A 17,190-nucleotide genomic window follows, 5' to 3' on the forward strand; every position below is an offset into this window, starting at 1 on the left:
ATTAAGAATGCACTGGGGAAAAAAAGTACAATTTCTGATTTTCATCCGGGTGTTCCTTACAATGTTATAAAACAGCCCTGATTTTAAGGTGAACAGAGTTTACCAAAAAAAATAATAGTATTGGTAGGATTGTGTCGAATAAAGAATAAGAAAGGGCGATTAGCCATAAACACTTCTGTGAGAGGCATAGATCTCCTCACAATGCTAGCTCCTGTACCAGCTGCTGCTACGGTGCCTTCCTCATTGACTTCCACATACGTCTTATGGACAACATTTGACAGCACCAGAGATTTTGCAAACGACATTGCAGAGAGGTCAACTTTTGATTCAGTGAAGATATCAGTCATCCCCATCTCTTGTAACACCTCATTGAGGTTAAATGTGTCTTCAAGCTTGAATCGGGGGAGGTAGACCTCCACTGTTGTCTCAAACATGTTCTCTACAGAGGTCCACAGCATTAAATTTTCATAGGTCATTTTGCTTTCAATCTAAAAGATGGGGGGGAAAAAGAGATTAAAATAGGTGGGCAACTTTAAAAATTTAGATCTTTACCCACTGTTAATTCAGACAACTAACTTTCAGTTCTAGCCCATGATATAAACTGCCTTACCTGCTCCAGCCCACTGATAGATCCATCAGCCACGTCACCTGGCAGCAGGATGATCATGCTCAGTGACTTCTGAGCATAAGGGAGTTCAAGGATCTGAGCACCCACCTCCTCAATGTAGCCTAGTTTAAATGTGCCTTTCTGATACATCATCTGCACAGGTTTTTTTCTGTTCTATTGAAAAGAAAATATGAAGTCACTTACGCAATACAGCCCTTACTAACACCTCTTCCCAACAGGAGAAGCAAGTTAAGTTCCCAAAACACCCTTACCTTACCTTAATCACGGGCAGCTAAGCCTTGGACATTGTGCTTCTGCAGTGATCACGCTTTCCAGAGTAAATAGTGTTAAAATATACAGAATGTAGATGTACCTGATTCAGTTTAAAATCTCTCTGTACTGTTTTTTGTTCCTCAAACTTGTGTTCCCAGGGTGCTTTGAAGTAGATGACATTCACCAGCACCAGCAATGCATGTCCATCAATCACACCAGGAGCAAAGAGTTCCCTGATTTTACCTAAGGGGAATTTTGAAATACGTAAGTATTTATTAGTTGTCATTAAGACTCTGGGTTTAGACTCAATAACTGGCCTGTGAACTTAGTTTTGGGAAAACTTAGGAACTTTTGGTTTATTCAAAGGACAGAAAAAATATACATAAACAAATGGTAGATTCCTCTGCACTGTTACCAGCCAGGGAGGACAGGAGAACTGGGGGTCACCAAATTAGCCAGCTGTCACTGCCAGTGACCATACGTATGTGTCAGGTGACATTTATCATGGTAAAAGAGACAGCACCATTAAACACATATTTTGGTTTGCATGAGGGCATCTTTTCCTTCCTATCAAGCACAGCACTTAACTGGCCATGGAGCTTTTGACTTTCTACACAGAGGCTGAGGTAGGAGTTAGCAGGTCCACAGGCTTCATATGAGCACCCAGACCAAGGATGGTTCCTAACCCTGTCTGAGGTGGCTTCTGAACTTTCAGCTCTCTTACTGGGAGCCAACTGTTAACACGTCTTCCCCACACCAATCACAGGCTGCTCTGCCAGTACAAGGACAGGCTTGGTCAGGAGATGGGCAGCTGAGAAATTGCAGAAGCCATCAAATCTATTTGCCTGTTCCTGAGGAAGTTCTGGTTTATGTTCAGCCAGAAGATTTAGGAAATTTTCGTCCCACTGCTACTGCAGATCTGGCAAAACTAAAGGAAAATGGCAGATATCATGTTTAGTCCAATCAGTAAAAGCCAATGGCCCCTGCTGCCCTGTCATGGGCAACAGTTGGTTAAATTATGTCACTTGTGATGGTGACATCTCTCATCTTTGGGGGCATTGCTTTACATATAACCAGGTCCCCAGACGGGTTCACTCCCCACCACCACTCTTCCTGGCTGCTCCCAGTCTCACCATAAATCTCATGGCTTCCATCCCCTGCTGTATCTGCATTTGTGGCTGTTTGCAGAAGCAGTTGGTCTGGTCAAGCCTTATAGGTATTACTGTAATTACCATGCCAGCCATAAGGGTGGGAATACGAAAGTATTTGACAACAAACATATTTTTAATTCAGAAATAATTTATCTGGTAACTTTCAAGAGTGGATGGGAAGACAAACTATATTTAAACAGCATAAGAGTGAACACCCCGACATGTAGACAGGCCTTTGCTTTTCATATTCTGGAATTTCATTTGTTGAAGCAGTGTAAGAAAGCAGCGAGAGTATGACAACGGTTTTGCTTTGTTTTACCTTGTGTCTCACTCTCAACCCAAGCATTAATTTTTCTTCTAGCAGCTTCAACAGCACCATGAAAGTCCACTGTTTGCAGCATTGCTCCATACAGTTCCTTGGTACACATTAGAAATTGCTGTAAAGCAAAATAAAGATTATGACTTGATCAGGTCTATTAAACACTTATTCCCTTTGGAAAGAAATTAATGGTTCAACAGTGTTTTAGAAATGGTGAGGGACCTTTTGACTCCATAAGGCAAAGTTTCATTTTGGAAACATCAACTATCTGAAGTTTATTCAGAGAATCTTTGAAAACAAGATAATTATTCTATTGTATAGGCAAAAAAGGTAAACAAGTAGCAAGAAAGCCAGGAGAAAGAGTCTTCTCATGGAGAACTGCACAACTGATGTCCAGGTAAAAAAACAATAAAGAGAGAAAATGTGAAATATGTTTTTTGATGCTCAAGTATCTAAATAACTCAATAGAAACTCAATAGAAATAACTGACAGAAAAGTTAAGATGTAACTAGCAAGATAGCCTTACCAAGTAATCTCAAGACCACTCTTCATTCAGTAAGAAAGGAGCAAGAAATTCAGGACAGCAGCTCTGTGCATGAATCTGTTCAACATCCCAGGTGATAAGTCCTCTCCAAACTTACTGCTGCGCCAGAAGTAGGTAGTTTACAGACAGCTTGAATAGGACATTTTTTGGCTGTTGGTTCACCTCTGGCTAAGTGTAGCCATGCCAAAAGTGAACAGCCCTCTGCTTTATTTTTGTTCTGTAGCTATTGATATCCACAAGGTGGTTTGTTTTATTTTAAATAAAATAACTGAAAGTTGACAATCTTGTCTCTTTCCCAGAGGCCCCAAGAGATATAGCTCCAAGAAGCACACTAAGTGCTCCAAAGCATAAACGAGAGGGGCAACAGTGAGATTCGGTTAAAGGGAAGCTTGAGGGCAGGGCCACAGCAATTAGCAGATACAGGTAACTTACCTGCTGGATTTCAAATCCTTGTTGTATAAAGAGATTGTTGGCCAGGGTTAAAACATATCTTTCGCCAAGGTTTTGTAGTTGCAAAAGCAATGTCTGGAACACTTTATGGTTAAGGTCTCCATCCTTGTTACACTGGGATTATTTCAAACACAACAATTAAAATTATTCCTCTGTATAGCTCTGGTTTTTTAATTTGCATCTTAATTAGATTACGCTGTAAGGCTAACTCCTGCTGAAGTCATTTTTAGATCCAGCTACTCCAAGCTTTGTAGCCTGATCCTCTTTCAGATGAGATCACTGAAGGCTTTGGTATTGACTTATTGAAAGGTTTGGCCCTTAATAAAATAACACCTTGTATCAGGCTTTTCCAAGAGGATTAGGTAGACTCTGAGCCTGTGATCTTGACTCCCTCCAGTGGCAAACTAGTGCTTTACCCCTACTAACCTACCTCACAGGGAAGACAGTGTTCCAGCTCTCCCCACCCAAGGACGCACCTGTGAGAAGGAAGGCTGTCTCTCCCGAGTTTCTTTTGGCTCCATTTCTGGGGTTGCATTCTCTTGATCATATCCAAGGCTCATTCCTCCTGCAGATTTCCTGACGTGGAGCACCTGCAGTTGAAGATGCCAAGTTATGGCAACTGTAACTGGGATAAAAGCATTTTCCTCGATTAAAAGCTTTGCTGTGCTGCCCTGGATAAGTGGTGTAGATTTATAAAATATGTTTTCTCAGCTTCACTTATCAGCTGAAATGGCAGACTTGAAATTGTTCATATACTCATGTTCAGACTCACGTCTATATTAACAAACCCAGAAGAACTTGCACTAATCCCTCAAAGTGTTTCTCTTCCTTACCCCAGAATGTTTATATTTGATTTGTGTTTCATTGCTACAGTTACCTTAAATTTCAAAATAAAAAGTTGCCCCAAACAAATGTTTTTCTTTGAAAACATCAAAATTGGATTCTTGCAACCATTCTAAATACTGGCATCAGCTTAGGAAATATATCAAAACCATAGTGCTCTTAATGGAAACCAGTCCTTGTTTCTAATGTGCAAATATCTCACTGAAAAATTTCCAGCAGCTTCTCCATTACAATAATGTTGCATCATACATAGACTTACTCTTTTTATTGAGGATACTGATATTAAGCAGTCCCCCTTTCTTTCCCAAAACAAGCAGCAGTCCCTGTGTATCAGTTTGATGTGGTATCATTATGGTAGCCAGGGGGGCTGCAGGCCTCTGTATGAAGAGAACAGACTATATGTCAAACTGAGCTGGTTCAGCCAGCTCCAGAATGAGTCAAGTCTGTTTTACCGTGACAGTAATTGCCAAGTGATGTCCCTGTCCTTATCTTGACACCCAAGCTTTTTAATCTTATTTTCTCTTCCTGTCCTTGTAGAAGAGGGAGCGTGAGAGAATGTCTGGGTGGGTACCTGGCAGCCACCAGCCAAGGTCAACCCACTACACTCTGGAATCCTCACGAGGAGAGCACATCTACCTTGGCTGTGGGTGATCCAGCAGTCAGACTGTGCACGTGGTAGTGTTAGAATATGATGCATTAAAATGTACCAGTACAGAGTCAGCTACTCAGAAGAACTTTTGCCTTAGGATTATTGGGTTTTTACCACTCATAGGCTCAAACAAGAAAAGAGAAGAAAGGTTGTAGAAAGCAGAACTTGTCCTGCAGGGAGTAAAGGCACAGTGATTGAAGGGGTCTCTGTGAGGTGAGACACTTTGACTCTTGAATGTCATAAGTGACAAGTGAGCTAATGCTTCCAGCCATACAGATGCAACTACTTCAGGTTTCTGCAGCTCTCCCCACTGCCCACCCAGACACAACTTAAGGATTCTCATACCAACCACAACAAGAAACTCTGATCTATAATTTTGAAACCAAGTCTGATATTCTGACAGCAGGCTTGGGGAAAGCCAGAGTGCCCCACTGTGCTGTACTGCCACTTCCCATTCAGTCCTTGCTCCTTGCTCTTGCGTGGGGGCATGATGAGACTCACACTAGCAGATGGCAAGGATCGTAGTGCACCAAGCACGACTGTGAAGGCAGAATCTGTGCCTGCATTTGTGCAGGTTTCCTATGAGACCCTTGCACATGTGTCGTGCTAGGATGCCCAACATTTTCATTAAGGGAACAGCAAGAAATGAGGAAGCATCTCGGCATGGTTTGTTAATACTTACTTTTTCTATCTGAGCAGCAGTGTTGTTTCTGGCACCTAGATGGATCAGGGCCAGGGCAACAGAGATGCTCGCTGGAGAGAAGACGATATTTGTGTCCTCTGCATTTCTGTTGAGCTTATTGTAGAGATCAAGGCAAAACTCAGTAACTGGTCTAGAAATGGAGTTCATCATGAAGCATCTGATAACTGGGAGCACAAAAGAATGAAGGAATTTAATGCAGCTTGTCTAGCTAGACGCTATGAAGCACCTGTCTGCCCTGAGTTTATCCCATAGCTGGTTGCTAAATAATAAAAGTTTTCTAAATTCTGGGAGTTTGAAACAGCCACCCTTGCACATATCTGTCAGTCTGTAATGCACAGATGTATCAAGGACACAGAGGGTCTGGAAAACGGACCTACACACACATAGGGTCCTCAGAAAGGACCCTTTTTTTGTCTTATCCCATGCTGTATCTTATTTCAGCTCATGATATTGAAATCAGTCAGCTATGGATTAACATTTTCCTCCTCCAGACTGGTTTGATGGATATAGTTGCAACAACTCTTTTCTCTTTTAACAAAATACAGTGACACAGACTTGGTGACAGAAACTATGCCTGCATATAACCATGTGTGGTAACCAAAGCTGTAGTATACAGGTTTCAAGCAATAGGCTTATAATAATAAAATCACTATTAGTTGAATGTTTACATACATCAAAAAGGGTAATTAACAGCTATGGAGACTGAACTACATATGGAAACATTAACAGTTTGAAATACACTTTTTCACCTCTCGTGAGTTTTCCAGGAGCCACAGATTCAGGCAGGATACACAACTAAAAATTCCAAACAAAGTAATAGCTCAAGAGCCCTGAAAAAAATTTTGTAACTTCCTGCTCAATGATATAACAAGATCTGTGTCAATCTCTTCTTTTGTACTAGAAACATTACAGTCTGATACCTTTCCCATGGGTCATTTACTTTCAATTCACTCTGCTAAGAACAAGTTAGGACCAAGTTCAGCTTGGTCCTTGCAAGGAGGAGACTGTGAAGAAAAAGGGTTATAAACTCCTTTCCTGAATCTTAGGAGAATAGTAAAGGTGTTATGTGGATATGAGTGGGATCACACAAACTTTTACGGAATCATTATACCAAAAAAACCCAAAAACCAACAAAAAACAAACCACATCACTTTCAGTATCAAACAAATAATATTTTGAACAGCACAAATGAAAAAAATGTATGAAAAGCAAAGCATACACTCGTCTTCTTGCAGACATAGAGCTAGGTAGTTGTGGTCTATGTTTCAGAAAGATGATTTATTTAGGGGAAAATATATGGCCACAGTATGGAGAGAAGTCCTTCATGTCTCCCATGGCACAGATCTGGCTGGCTCTCCCTCTCAGTCTGCACTGGGACTAGCATGGGTCAGGTCCAGAGCAAGCTGCCGCAGTTCCTCTCCATTTTTAAAACAAGTCAGTGCACAGCCAAGTGGTTATGCCCAGTGCCCACAGAAGGCCATGGCACAGCAGGCAGGCACTCCTTCTCAGCCCTGTCTGCCTGGCTGCTGCAGCCTGCTAGGCAAAGTTACATGAGGAGCTCCAGTTTGTGTCACCAAAGGTTAAGGGTGGGGAAAGGCTTGTGAAAAGCTGAACTTCAGGATCATTTATCAGCAGGGGCCATATACAGACTGTCCTGGGCTGTCACTGCCCCTCTGAGAGTGGTCTAGAGCCTTCATGGGGAGCGTTGCCTGGTGCCAGAGACCTCCATCCCCTTCCAGCCAATGCTCTCCTGTCACCCTGCTCTCCCACTGAGGCCCCAGTTCTACCACAGCCACAGCCCCCCCACCTCACAGAGACCCTGCCCTTTACAGTTTTCTTTTTTCGAAGAGCTACTCAAAACGTCTTGCACTGTTCTTAAAATGCAGAGTGCAGGCTACCTCTTACTCAGCCATGAGCCAGGTATTCATTTTGCATGAGAAGCTGGAACACAGGTGCCAGAAGAAGTTGCCAGGGCGTTGGGTGTTGACATGGCTCAGCCAAGATGCAGCACTTATCTGTGCAAACTATCTTAGCCCACAGCAAGTGCCAGACAACAGGAATGAACTCAGTCCACAGAAAAACAAACTGAGCCTAAGACAGATTGCTGCAGAGGATTGGAAGAGCTGAAAGGTCAAGTTCCTGAATACGTGAAGGTGCATTGTGTGGCAAATGCAGACATTTCTTGCCATTTGACTAGTTTGAAAAGCACAACAATAATCAATGCTTCATCCTGTTTCTGAATGAAGCTCTGTGGAAAGAACATGTGATGCTGAAAGAAGAAGTTTGTGTATGTTTCATACTGAGACATTTGTTTTACCCTGAAGTCCAGAAGTACTTCACACAGAGACCTAATACAAATGGAGAAAAGAGAGGAGAAAGACCAAAAAAATTCTCTGCACAGAGAAATCAAAGATCAGTTTTTCTCATTAATTCTGAAAACAGTAGTTCTAGCTCTGCTATTCGTGTCTTTGTATGAAGTATGGTTTTCATTTTCCTTTTAGTAGTGCAGTCATCTTACCACAAGACATTGCACTAAATAATCATTTCTCTTTTGTTCTACCTTCACATCCTACTATTCAGAAACTTCTGGAAAAAAAACTCAGTGCATCTTCAGTTCTTAAGTTATTATTGTTCTACTTCCATATCTCTGGAAAAATCTGAAATGGAGCTGTGAAATCAGTCATGGTGAACGTAGGCCATGAGGCACATTGTAGGTGTGCCCAAACTTCAGAACAAGTCAGGGAGAAAAAAAGAGTTAATAAACTTACTCAGTGGGAAGGAGGCACCTCCACCCTACCCTGCAGGGAAAGGGCTGCATACAAAGAATGGAGGGAGAGGCCAGGATCTGGGAACAGGTTTTAAAAGCAAGTGTCTGGCATACTGAGGTGGCCACTCCTTTTGCAAAAGCAGCAGGCTGTCCTCAGGGAGACATCCAGGTGCAAACACTACAGCCAACTCCATGGTTTTGTGAGTGGAAACTACTTAGAGAGCTGCCCTAGAAACCCAAATGAAGGAGAGGGAAGTATGGGTTGGTCAAGGAACTTTCTTACTGAAGACTTAAAGGATTTAGTGAACTTTCTTAATCTAAATTGGGGTGGGCACAAGTGTGTGAATGATTCCACACCATTAAGTCTTCTGTATAATCTGTGTAATAATTCAATCAGAGTTTTGGAGCTACTGCAAGGACCGTGGCATTTGGAGAACACCTACATGGTGGACAACAAATGGTAATGTTACTTTTAAATAACCTTGGGGTGACAAGAAGGGACAATATTAAGAGCAAAATAAGTGTTCCAGGAAGATCCTAGCTGCTGTTCTGCACTAGTCAAAGCATGTGCATTGAGCATTATCAATAGTGCAGAACCACTGATGAAGGGAGATGCTTTGCACAATAGCTCATTAGCATTTAACACAGTCCAGCAGATGGAAATTACTGGTGCCGCTGTATGTGAGCAAAAGCCACCCAGAAAAATAGCTTCCTTCAGAAGAAACCACTGCATACCACAGACCTTGCAAGGATGACAAACTTCTTCCATACCTGTGTGAAATGACAAACACTTCTCTATAACTATTCATGATCTGTCCTCCCTTTATAGTTTTGGTTTTGGCTAAGGGTAAATGAAATCTAAATTAAAATTATCAAAGAATTAAAAAAACACCTGTGCTCAAATCTATCATAATTATTGGGTGTATTTAGATTATATTATTCAGTCAACAGAAGGAGGCAGTAAATAGGGCAGAGAGGCTGAGAGGTGTAGCCTTGGTTTTAAGGTAATTCTGTATTTCATACAAGGTAAGTAAGAAGGAACCTGTTTTCTCTGATGCCACATGGTACTTTCTATTGCATGTTTTACTTATTCAATCTGCTTTCCATTAATGTGCTTTAATACACATTCATCTCTCATACACAAAGGAAGACAGAATAGGCAGAAATTACATGTGTCTGTCCTAGAAAAAGATCACATGACAGATAGTGCTGTTTCCTCACACAAACATTGGTAGAAGTTACTTTCTTGTTTTTCATGGCCATTCTTACAAAAAGACAATTCCAAAAGTTTCCGTGATGATTTGGAGTGAAAGGGACAAGGAGCACATAAGAAAAATTAAATTTCCTACAACACAGAAATTCTAATCATTCCTAAGTGACACAAAACATTTCCATACTTTAAATTAAAAAGCAATACATTTCAGTAAAAAACAGTTTTTCAAGCAAAATGGTGCCAATTTCATTTTCCAAACAACCTAGCCTCTCAGGATGCTACTTTTATGCCAGAAAGCCTTTTTACTGACTGCTTTTATTAGTTTGAATCAGTCCCTCCAGTATCTTCTATACCTCATTCTAGGCTAATTATTTCTGCACAAACAGACATGGATATACATTGGCATGTTGCAGGCTGTACAGTGGCAAGTTATTTGCTGTGCCTGTGTGCAGCTGCACAGGCAAGCTTCTAAACGTTGTTGCCAAACCCAGGAGCTAATATTTTGCTGGCTAAGACTAGCATCCCCACTAAAAAAAACCAAAATCTTAATACCACTCCACTCTCTCTATTTTATAGAGTCATGGTTCAGGAACATAAACAATTTCCCCGGCAGCGGGGATCAGAGTACCAGGCAAATACCTAAGAACCCAATAAAAGAATTGCAGGATCTCTCTCTCATCTAGTGAACATTTCAAGGCTTTTTCTTTTGCCATGGAAACCTGAGAAAAGAAGTTACATTAACATATATCTCCCACTCTGTGGGTGAGTTTGCTCAGGTCATCAGCATCATCATTTTACATGAAGCCTGTTTCTACCAGAGTAGGTAGAGGTGCTCTGAAGGAGCCTGCACTTCAGCCCTTCTGGACATACAGGCAGAAAAGCATCTACTTTCTCGTTTAAGCCCCTGAGCTCATTAGTCCTGTAGAACTTAGACCACAGTGGATGTTCTGTGGAAGACAGAGATGTTCTGTGGAAATTTCAGATTCGAAAGCCTGTGAAATTTAGGCAAGAATCTTTAGATTGATATCTTTGGGCATATGTTCCTAAATTCCTCATTCATATCTCACAGAAGACCAGCTCCTTTGTGTGAGCCACCTGAATTTCAGCAGTGTGTTTTGCTGCCTGAAGCCTGTAAACCCTCTCTGTTTCTTCTGTAAACATGATGTTTACCAGCCTGTAGACTACTTTGGATCTGCCAAAAAAATATCACATGTTATTTGGGGGGGAAAAAAACAACAAAAACAACATAGAATTTTTACCTTCTTGCCTGAAGAGGTTAAATGAAGAGCACAACAGCTGAGCTCTGGAGCACGTTCCTGTGACTACTGTATTACAAAAATCTCCCACTCTCTTGTTCAATCTCTAACCAATTGCTGCTGATAGCAGCATGTTGCAGTTCAATGTGAATGCCATCAACATGAGGTTTCCTCACAGAAGACTGGTAAACCTGCATCTAGCAATATGCTATTAGCACTTCTCCCAAGGCTGCCCAACAAGTTTGGCAGATAATATCTGCTGGCAACATTTCCTGATTGCAATGCCAAGTCACCCTCAGCTGGAAAACTGATCATTAACCCTGGAGATCCATGGCTACACGGCTGTGTGTAGTCCCTTTAAAATTTGATGGGGTCTGGCTCGGACATAGGTGTTTGCATGCCAAGATTGTTTGGACTGAGCTTGCTTGCACAGAGCAAATGAATGGGAAACACATGAGCTTTATGTTGCCTACAGCCATCTCTCTCTCTCAGGTAAGGAGTCGGCTTTACGTGTATGGAAGCAGCTTAATTAGAGAAGGGAAGAAGTATTTCCTTGAAGTGTAACAGGAATTCTCAGCCAGGAGGTATTCTTTTAAATCCTTGGAGTTAAGAATAAAAGAAGGCCAGAAGTGGTTGATGACATAGGTTAAGTCTCCAGTATAGGGTGAGAAGGAAGTGAAGAACAGGAAGGAAGCATGGAGCTGCATCAGCACAGTGTTTGATCTCCGCTAAGCAGCACGACTGAGCTCAAGTGCAACACTGGGTTATAGCAGCTGGTCTCAGAGATCAAAATTGATCCAGGGTTGTATGTGGATTTGCAATCCTGAAAATTTTATGTCTTTCCTTTCTCACCTCTTCTTTTTTCCTACAAAGCATAAAACTGGCTTTGTATTTGTAGGTAAGCAGGAAAGAGAAAGAAGATCCCCCAGCATCACCTTGTCCTTCCCACAGTTTCCTTCTAGTGCTGAAGCTGGACTACCCTCTTCCTTAGGCACAGCTCCCATCAGCTTTGCTGTTCCCTTCTCCTCTGCCAAGGTCTCAGCCCAGTTGGCCAGGCTCCAGTGCTCTCATCCAAAAAGGGGGATTTGTAAGCAATGCAAGACACAAGGATAAAGTGAGTGTTCTTGTTACCTCTATTCTTTTCCTCACTTTTTTGCTTTCATTTGCCATTAACTTCTTTGTTTCTGTTTTTCCTTCCTTCGTGTTTCTGTAGTGCTCCTTAGTCTTCCTCCTCAGGTCTTTCTTTCTCTATTTTTAAAACTTATTTATTTATACAATTGCCTTTTCGTGTATCTTGTGATGCTTTTGTGAATCCTAGACTCTTTTCAGTGAAAGTCTAGGTATTTTTTAGTATCTCGCAGGACTTTCTTTCTTCCAGCCTCTGTGCTTTCTCCCTCCCTCCTACATTGACATTGTTCCCTCACTGACTTATTTTACTTGCTGTGCCGTATATTCCCTCAGAACTTCCTTGACTGACATCAGTTTAACTGCTTTGCCTCAGGAAATGTCAATGTATGTGGAAATCTTGTCTTTTCTAGGCCCTTAGGATACTACATTAACGAAAGTGTCCTGCTTTTCCAGTAAGGCCAATTGGCCCTACCTTGCATTTTTCAAGTTTCAAATCCAAACTGCTCTTCCCCACAAACAGCTTTTGCTACCACCAAACATTAAAATGTATCCCTTCTCCTCAAGCAAATGCTAGGAGCAGGAAGTGGGCAATGACTGTGCAGATGAGCAAATGATGAGATGACTAGGCACATAACACTACAGTTTGCAACTGCCTGCCAAACCAGCCATGGCTTGCTTTTTTCCATCAGGGGCATCATCCATCACTGGATAGTAACGCTCTGTTGAAAGCTGAGGTGGAGCGCCTTTTCAGTCTGAGCAAGTCCTCAGCTATGTTCACTCTCTCCATTGTAACCAACACCTTTCAGCACATAAGTGTTCCTATACACAAACTCCCACACACATTTTCCCATGTCCTCCCATGAGATTTCTTGCCCAAGGCCCACAGGGGTGTTCCAACACGGGTGGAACAAACAATAGACTCTAACATGGTTCTCACACCAGCAGGAGCCTCATGGATACTTCTCCATGAGAAGAAGTGCTGCAAGATGGAAAGGCGTCACACTGGGACTGGTAGAGAGAAGAGGCAGAAGTGAAAAATGAAGATTTTCATGGGCAAGGCACCATGTTTACAAATGACCAATAAGGGGCTTTGCCTTATGTGGGCTAAGACAGTTTTGTATCTCTAACATCTGCTTGCCTTGCACAGACTGGGATACCTTGGTATTAGTCAAGAGGTGCAGAAAGATGGGCCCCACCCTAAGGCTGTTTCGCTCTGCTTTCACGGGATAACCCTTCCTGGCAAAGCTATCACAAGGACAAAGCATGCTTACATAAATTTGTGGGGATATGCCAAATGCTCTGATCAGCATTTAAACAGAATACAACCTCTATTAAATGAAGACTGGCTCCTGAATTGGAATGTTTTCAGAACCTCAAAACGCTTTGGAAGTGATGTCTGAGCTTTTCTCCTTCAGAAAATCTCATCCAGGCAGAAAAAGAGAGATGGGTAATCTACCAGAGGTTTTCATTAGTCTAGCAGACCAGCACAGATGTAGCAGTAAGTGTGATATGGCCTACTGAACAACTGGAACTACCTGATGAAGAGTTAGTGCCCAAACACAAACTGTACGGACTAGAGGCAACTAATCCATCTTGCCTATGCACAGACTGCCTGTGCAGCTGCTTAGTCATCAACCCCATGCACAGTGTCCTGACACACCTCATACAGGAGAACCAGGAGAAATCACAGTGATTAAATAACCCTGGATAAATCTGACCCCAGCCTCCAAAGCAGATCAGACCATGATTGTGTGTACCAATCGTTCAGGTATCACTGAAATTGAGCCAGTAAAGATCTTTGCAGGTAATTCCTTCTCAGACAGGATGGGCTGCACAGTAATTTTTATATTTTTCATTCTTCTGACTACTATCCATGAATCAAGATACCTGATGCATATCAGCAAAGATCCATAGAGGTCTGCAGGGTCTCACCTCCCATTGTTTTTGGTGGAAGTTAGTCTCCTCAGTACCCTCAAAGATATGGACCAAAGACCGAAGTTAACCTCTGGCATTAAAATGCATTAGAGCCCATTAAACGTCCACAGAGGGAAGGGAACAGGTAAAACTACTGAATCACACTCAAAAACTACTGAATCATTGTGAAATCTTTCATGGGTTGATAAGAATCAAAACAGTCTCTAAATTCTCAATAACCACAGCACTGCTCTCTGATGTTGAAAGTATGCATACTTGGGGTTGCCTCTTTCCATTTAGAAATCTCTTTCCAGCTGCTTTCAGACCTGAGGCACCAAGAGGATTTCTTCAGTAAAATACTCCCATCCTTTGAGAATAGATAATTGAATTCTCTGTATATCCTGACCAGCTAGTAACATATTCCTTACTGGAAACTATCATCATGTGGCCCAGAAGGGCAATCCAGACATTCACTTAGGTTTTTTTTTATTCTGACTCTGTGGCCTAAGTGAATCTGTTTGCCATTCCTATTATTTATTGGAAGTCAAGAGTGAACACTGACACTGTCAGTGAACACAAAGACTGACACTGGAGGTATTGCTCATTTGACACAGGTTTTATAGTGCTTTATTCTGAACAGTAATTAGGTAAATCAGTACTGAACATATGCAGCAGGCAGTCTTTAGATAGAAATGAAATCTGATTACCATGATCTCATGTGGAATTTGAAGACTAGTAATTACAATGTTAATTTCACTCAAGTTGAAGTCCTTATTTCTTTCTCATGCTTCAGACATTAAGTAACTGTAGAGGAGTTTCCTTAATGCTGAATCCAGAACTAGAAGTGTGGCACTTCCAGTATTAATCCAACTGTGTTCTATCCTTGAATTGCATGATGTTCTTTTTCTTAGGATATATACAACAGGGCTCCTCATAACTGCGCTGAACTTGTCCCATCTTCCATGTCTGAAGGGATTGAATGAAAAAATGCCACACAGAAGAATCCAACCTCCCCAGTCTGGGAAATGATGTAGCTCATGCTGAAGAGTCTTCTGGGTATACATTCTGTCACCATGATTTTTGCCTCTGGCATCCATAGGCCTCAGTGTGACTGATGTTTCACAGATGCAAATTCTGATGCCAGCCTGAATAGTTTAGCTATGCTGCAGAACTTGGGCACTGTTTCACTGAGCATTGGTAGGGTCTTGTAGGGCACCCTGGACCACCAGAGTGCAGCCAGGTCCAAGGGGAGAGCTATCACACCACATGTGCACAGTTCTCCTTATAGGCAGTAGGAATCCAGAGAGTCTGAGTCACAAGAGAGAGTGGTTTGACTAGGGAGCAGGAATGTCTTCCCAAGACCCTTTCCAACCCCTGGTCTGTCTTAAATCAGGCTCTCAGTTCACTTCATTTTGGGAAAAAGGAGTCACAGAGGAACAGAATATTCTTGTTGCAAGGCTGGGATACTTCTCAATGAAGTGTTTTTCACAATGGAAATCCTTCAGCTTAAGGGGATGAAACATAAGGAGATAAACTAGTTCTGCTGCATATGTAGAGTACATTGTATTACCCAGCCAATATATGGAACTCTTAGATTTCCTTTCAAAGATGATTGTCAGGATGACAAGCTTTACAGGAGCATGCACCACCATAAATGTAAATGTGCTTTTTCATAATGAATACGCCCTGCTTAGGGAGAACAGAATCGGCCTGTGAGAATCACATTGCGAGTTTTGTTATGTCTAAACAAAAAGATAAATGGATGGTCAGCTTTAAATTCATCTTTGTGTTGCAGAATCCGATATCCTGGTACCTCTCGGGAGTCACCACCTTGTTCATTTACTTCCAAGGAGACTTTATGGATGATCTTTGACAAAACCACACCTTTTGTCTCACACATCTCAGAGAAATCTGATGCACTTTCATTGAAGATATTTGTCATTCCCAGGCTTTCCAGAAGTGGCTTCAGGTCATAGTCACCTTCTATGCTAAACTTTGGAAGAAATACATTCACTTTGGTGTTGGCCATCATGCTGGGATTGGTCCACTGTAATAATGTCTCAGGAGTCAGTGCCTTTTCCAGCTGAAAATGTAAAGGAACAGAGGAAATTAATGAGCAGTCCAAGGAAAGAGAGGAAAAAAACAACAGACCATTCCTGAACTTCTCTCTCCTATCAAGTCTCCAAAACATAAAGTCCAAAAGGCAACTTGTTCTTTTCAATTAACAACTGCAGCATTTAGGTTTAACATACTCTCAGTTACATTGGTGCAAGTATGATTTAATCCATAGGACTGGCCTCTAGAAGAAATCTACTGTATGTGCATGCTCTGGCAAGCTTTTGATAAGCAATCACCTCAACAACCATATGAAGGAACCTGAGAAATACAGTCCCTACCCAGGTTACACCTGGCCAACTGGTAGAGATCCAAAGTCTTTATTCCTGATCCTGCAGAGGATCAGAAATTGCTGCTATCTGGGACAGAAAAATGCTCAGAATACAGTCCCTGATCTCAATCAAACATGCAGCTGTTTGAGCAATTTTTTTAAAACTGGAAAGTGAGGAGGCAGAATGTGGGGCCACAACAAATTGCTATCAAGAAAGGCATTTTAAGATATGTGTGTTCTGTTATTTACTAGGGCGTATGAAAGTATCTTCCAGATGCAAAGACACATTCTTCCTGCCTTTAAAATTTGTGGACAGTTGCAGCAAATTACAAAGGAGAACTGTGTGATTATCTGTCTTTTAATCTTAAATAATTTTATTAATTAATTAATTAGTCCTTAATGAACTTTGAAGAGGAGTGAAAATATATTCTAAAATTTTCATAGAGAAATGACATAAGAAATTGTTGTTCTTTAGGAAATGCCTTATTAATTTTCACAAACTTACTTTTTGTTTCCTTATGCATTGCTTCAAGATAACAAAAACCTTCCATAAACATATGGCATTATAAATGGGCTGTTTCCAAGGAAGTATCATAGCAATTCTACTTTTTTCCCTCACCTGTTCCAGGCCAGTGGTCTCATCTTCAATTTCTTTGGGTAGCAGAATGAGCATGCTTATATGTTTGTTAAGGCATGGAAGTTCAAGGATGGAAACATTTAAATCTTTTACATATCCCAGGCAAAAAGTAGCTTCCAGATTCATCATCTGCACTGGTTTAGTTTCAGTCTGCAAAACATAGAGGAAACAATCTCTCATTCCTTTTAATTCACAAATCAGATGCTGAGACAGAAAAGTTTGCAAGCTTGCCTGGAAGTAGGATATTGAGTTACCACCACAGAATTTTTTGGCTTTCATAGGTAATGAAAGCAGCAGCAAAACACAATGTTGGCTTTTTACAGTAGGCAGCTTTCCAAAGAAAAGTGGGA

At 41.5% G+C, this 17,190-nt stretch overlaps 2 protein-coding genes and 1 long non-coding RNA gene across 4 annotated transcripts in view; 1 reads left to right on the top strand and 2 right to left on the bottom strand.

Annotated features, from left to right (window-relative positions):
- On the bottom strand, positions 1–11,087 carry LOC127476255 (serpin B12-like). The gene is made up of 8 exons (XM_051798944.1): positions 10,779–11,087; positions 5,519–5,703; positions 3,821–3,934; positions 3,327–3,458; positions 2,351–2,468; positions 981–1,123; positions 611–781; positions 1–488 (listed from the first exon to the last, which is right to left on the bottom strand). Exons 2-8 carry the CDS (start codon positions 5,687–5,689, stop codon positions 84–86), a joined length of 1,254 nt encoding a protein of 417 aa, XP_051654904.1. The 5' UTR covers positions 5,690–5,703; positions 10,779–11,087; the 3' UTR covers positions 1–83.
- Positions 11,083–17,190, top strand: part of LOC127476258 (uncharacterized) — an 8,136-nt gene continuing 2,028 nt past the window's right edge. Inside the window, exons 1-2 of the long non-coding RNA XR_007906529.1 lie at positions 11,083–11,267; positions 11,674–11,889. This is a non-coding gene — a long non-coding RNA (uncharacterized LOC127476258). The remainder of the gene's footprint in view (positions 11,268–11,673; positions 11,890–17,190) is intronic.
- Positions 14,419–17,190, bottom strand: part of SERPINB5 (serpin family B member 5) — a 22,074-nt gene continuing 19,302 nt past the window's right edge. For both annotated transcript variants that reach the window (XM_051798947.1, XM_051798948.1), the window contains exons 6-7: positions 16,823–16,990; positions 14,419–15,900 (exon numbers count right to left, since the gene is read on the bottom strand). In XM_051798947.1, coding sequence (XP_051654907.1) covers positions 15,508–15,900; positions 16,823–16,990 — 561 coding nt within the window. In that variant the 3' untranslated portion in view covers positions 14,419–15,507. The remainder of the gene's footprint in view (positions 15,901–16,822; positions 16,991–17,190) is intronic.

Source organism: Manacus candei, unplaced genomic scaffold (genome assembly GCF_025592945.1).
Source record: "Manacus candei isolate 608988 ecotype Guabito, Panama unplaced genomic scaffold, ASM2559294v1 h1tg000049l, whole genome shotgun sequence".
Taxonomy (NCBI): domain Eukaryota; kingdom Metazoa; phylum Chordata; class Aves; order Passeriformes; family Pipridae; genus Manacus; species Manacus candei.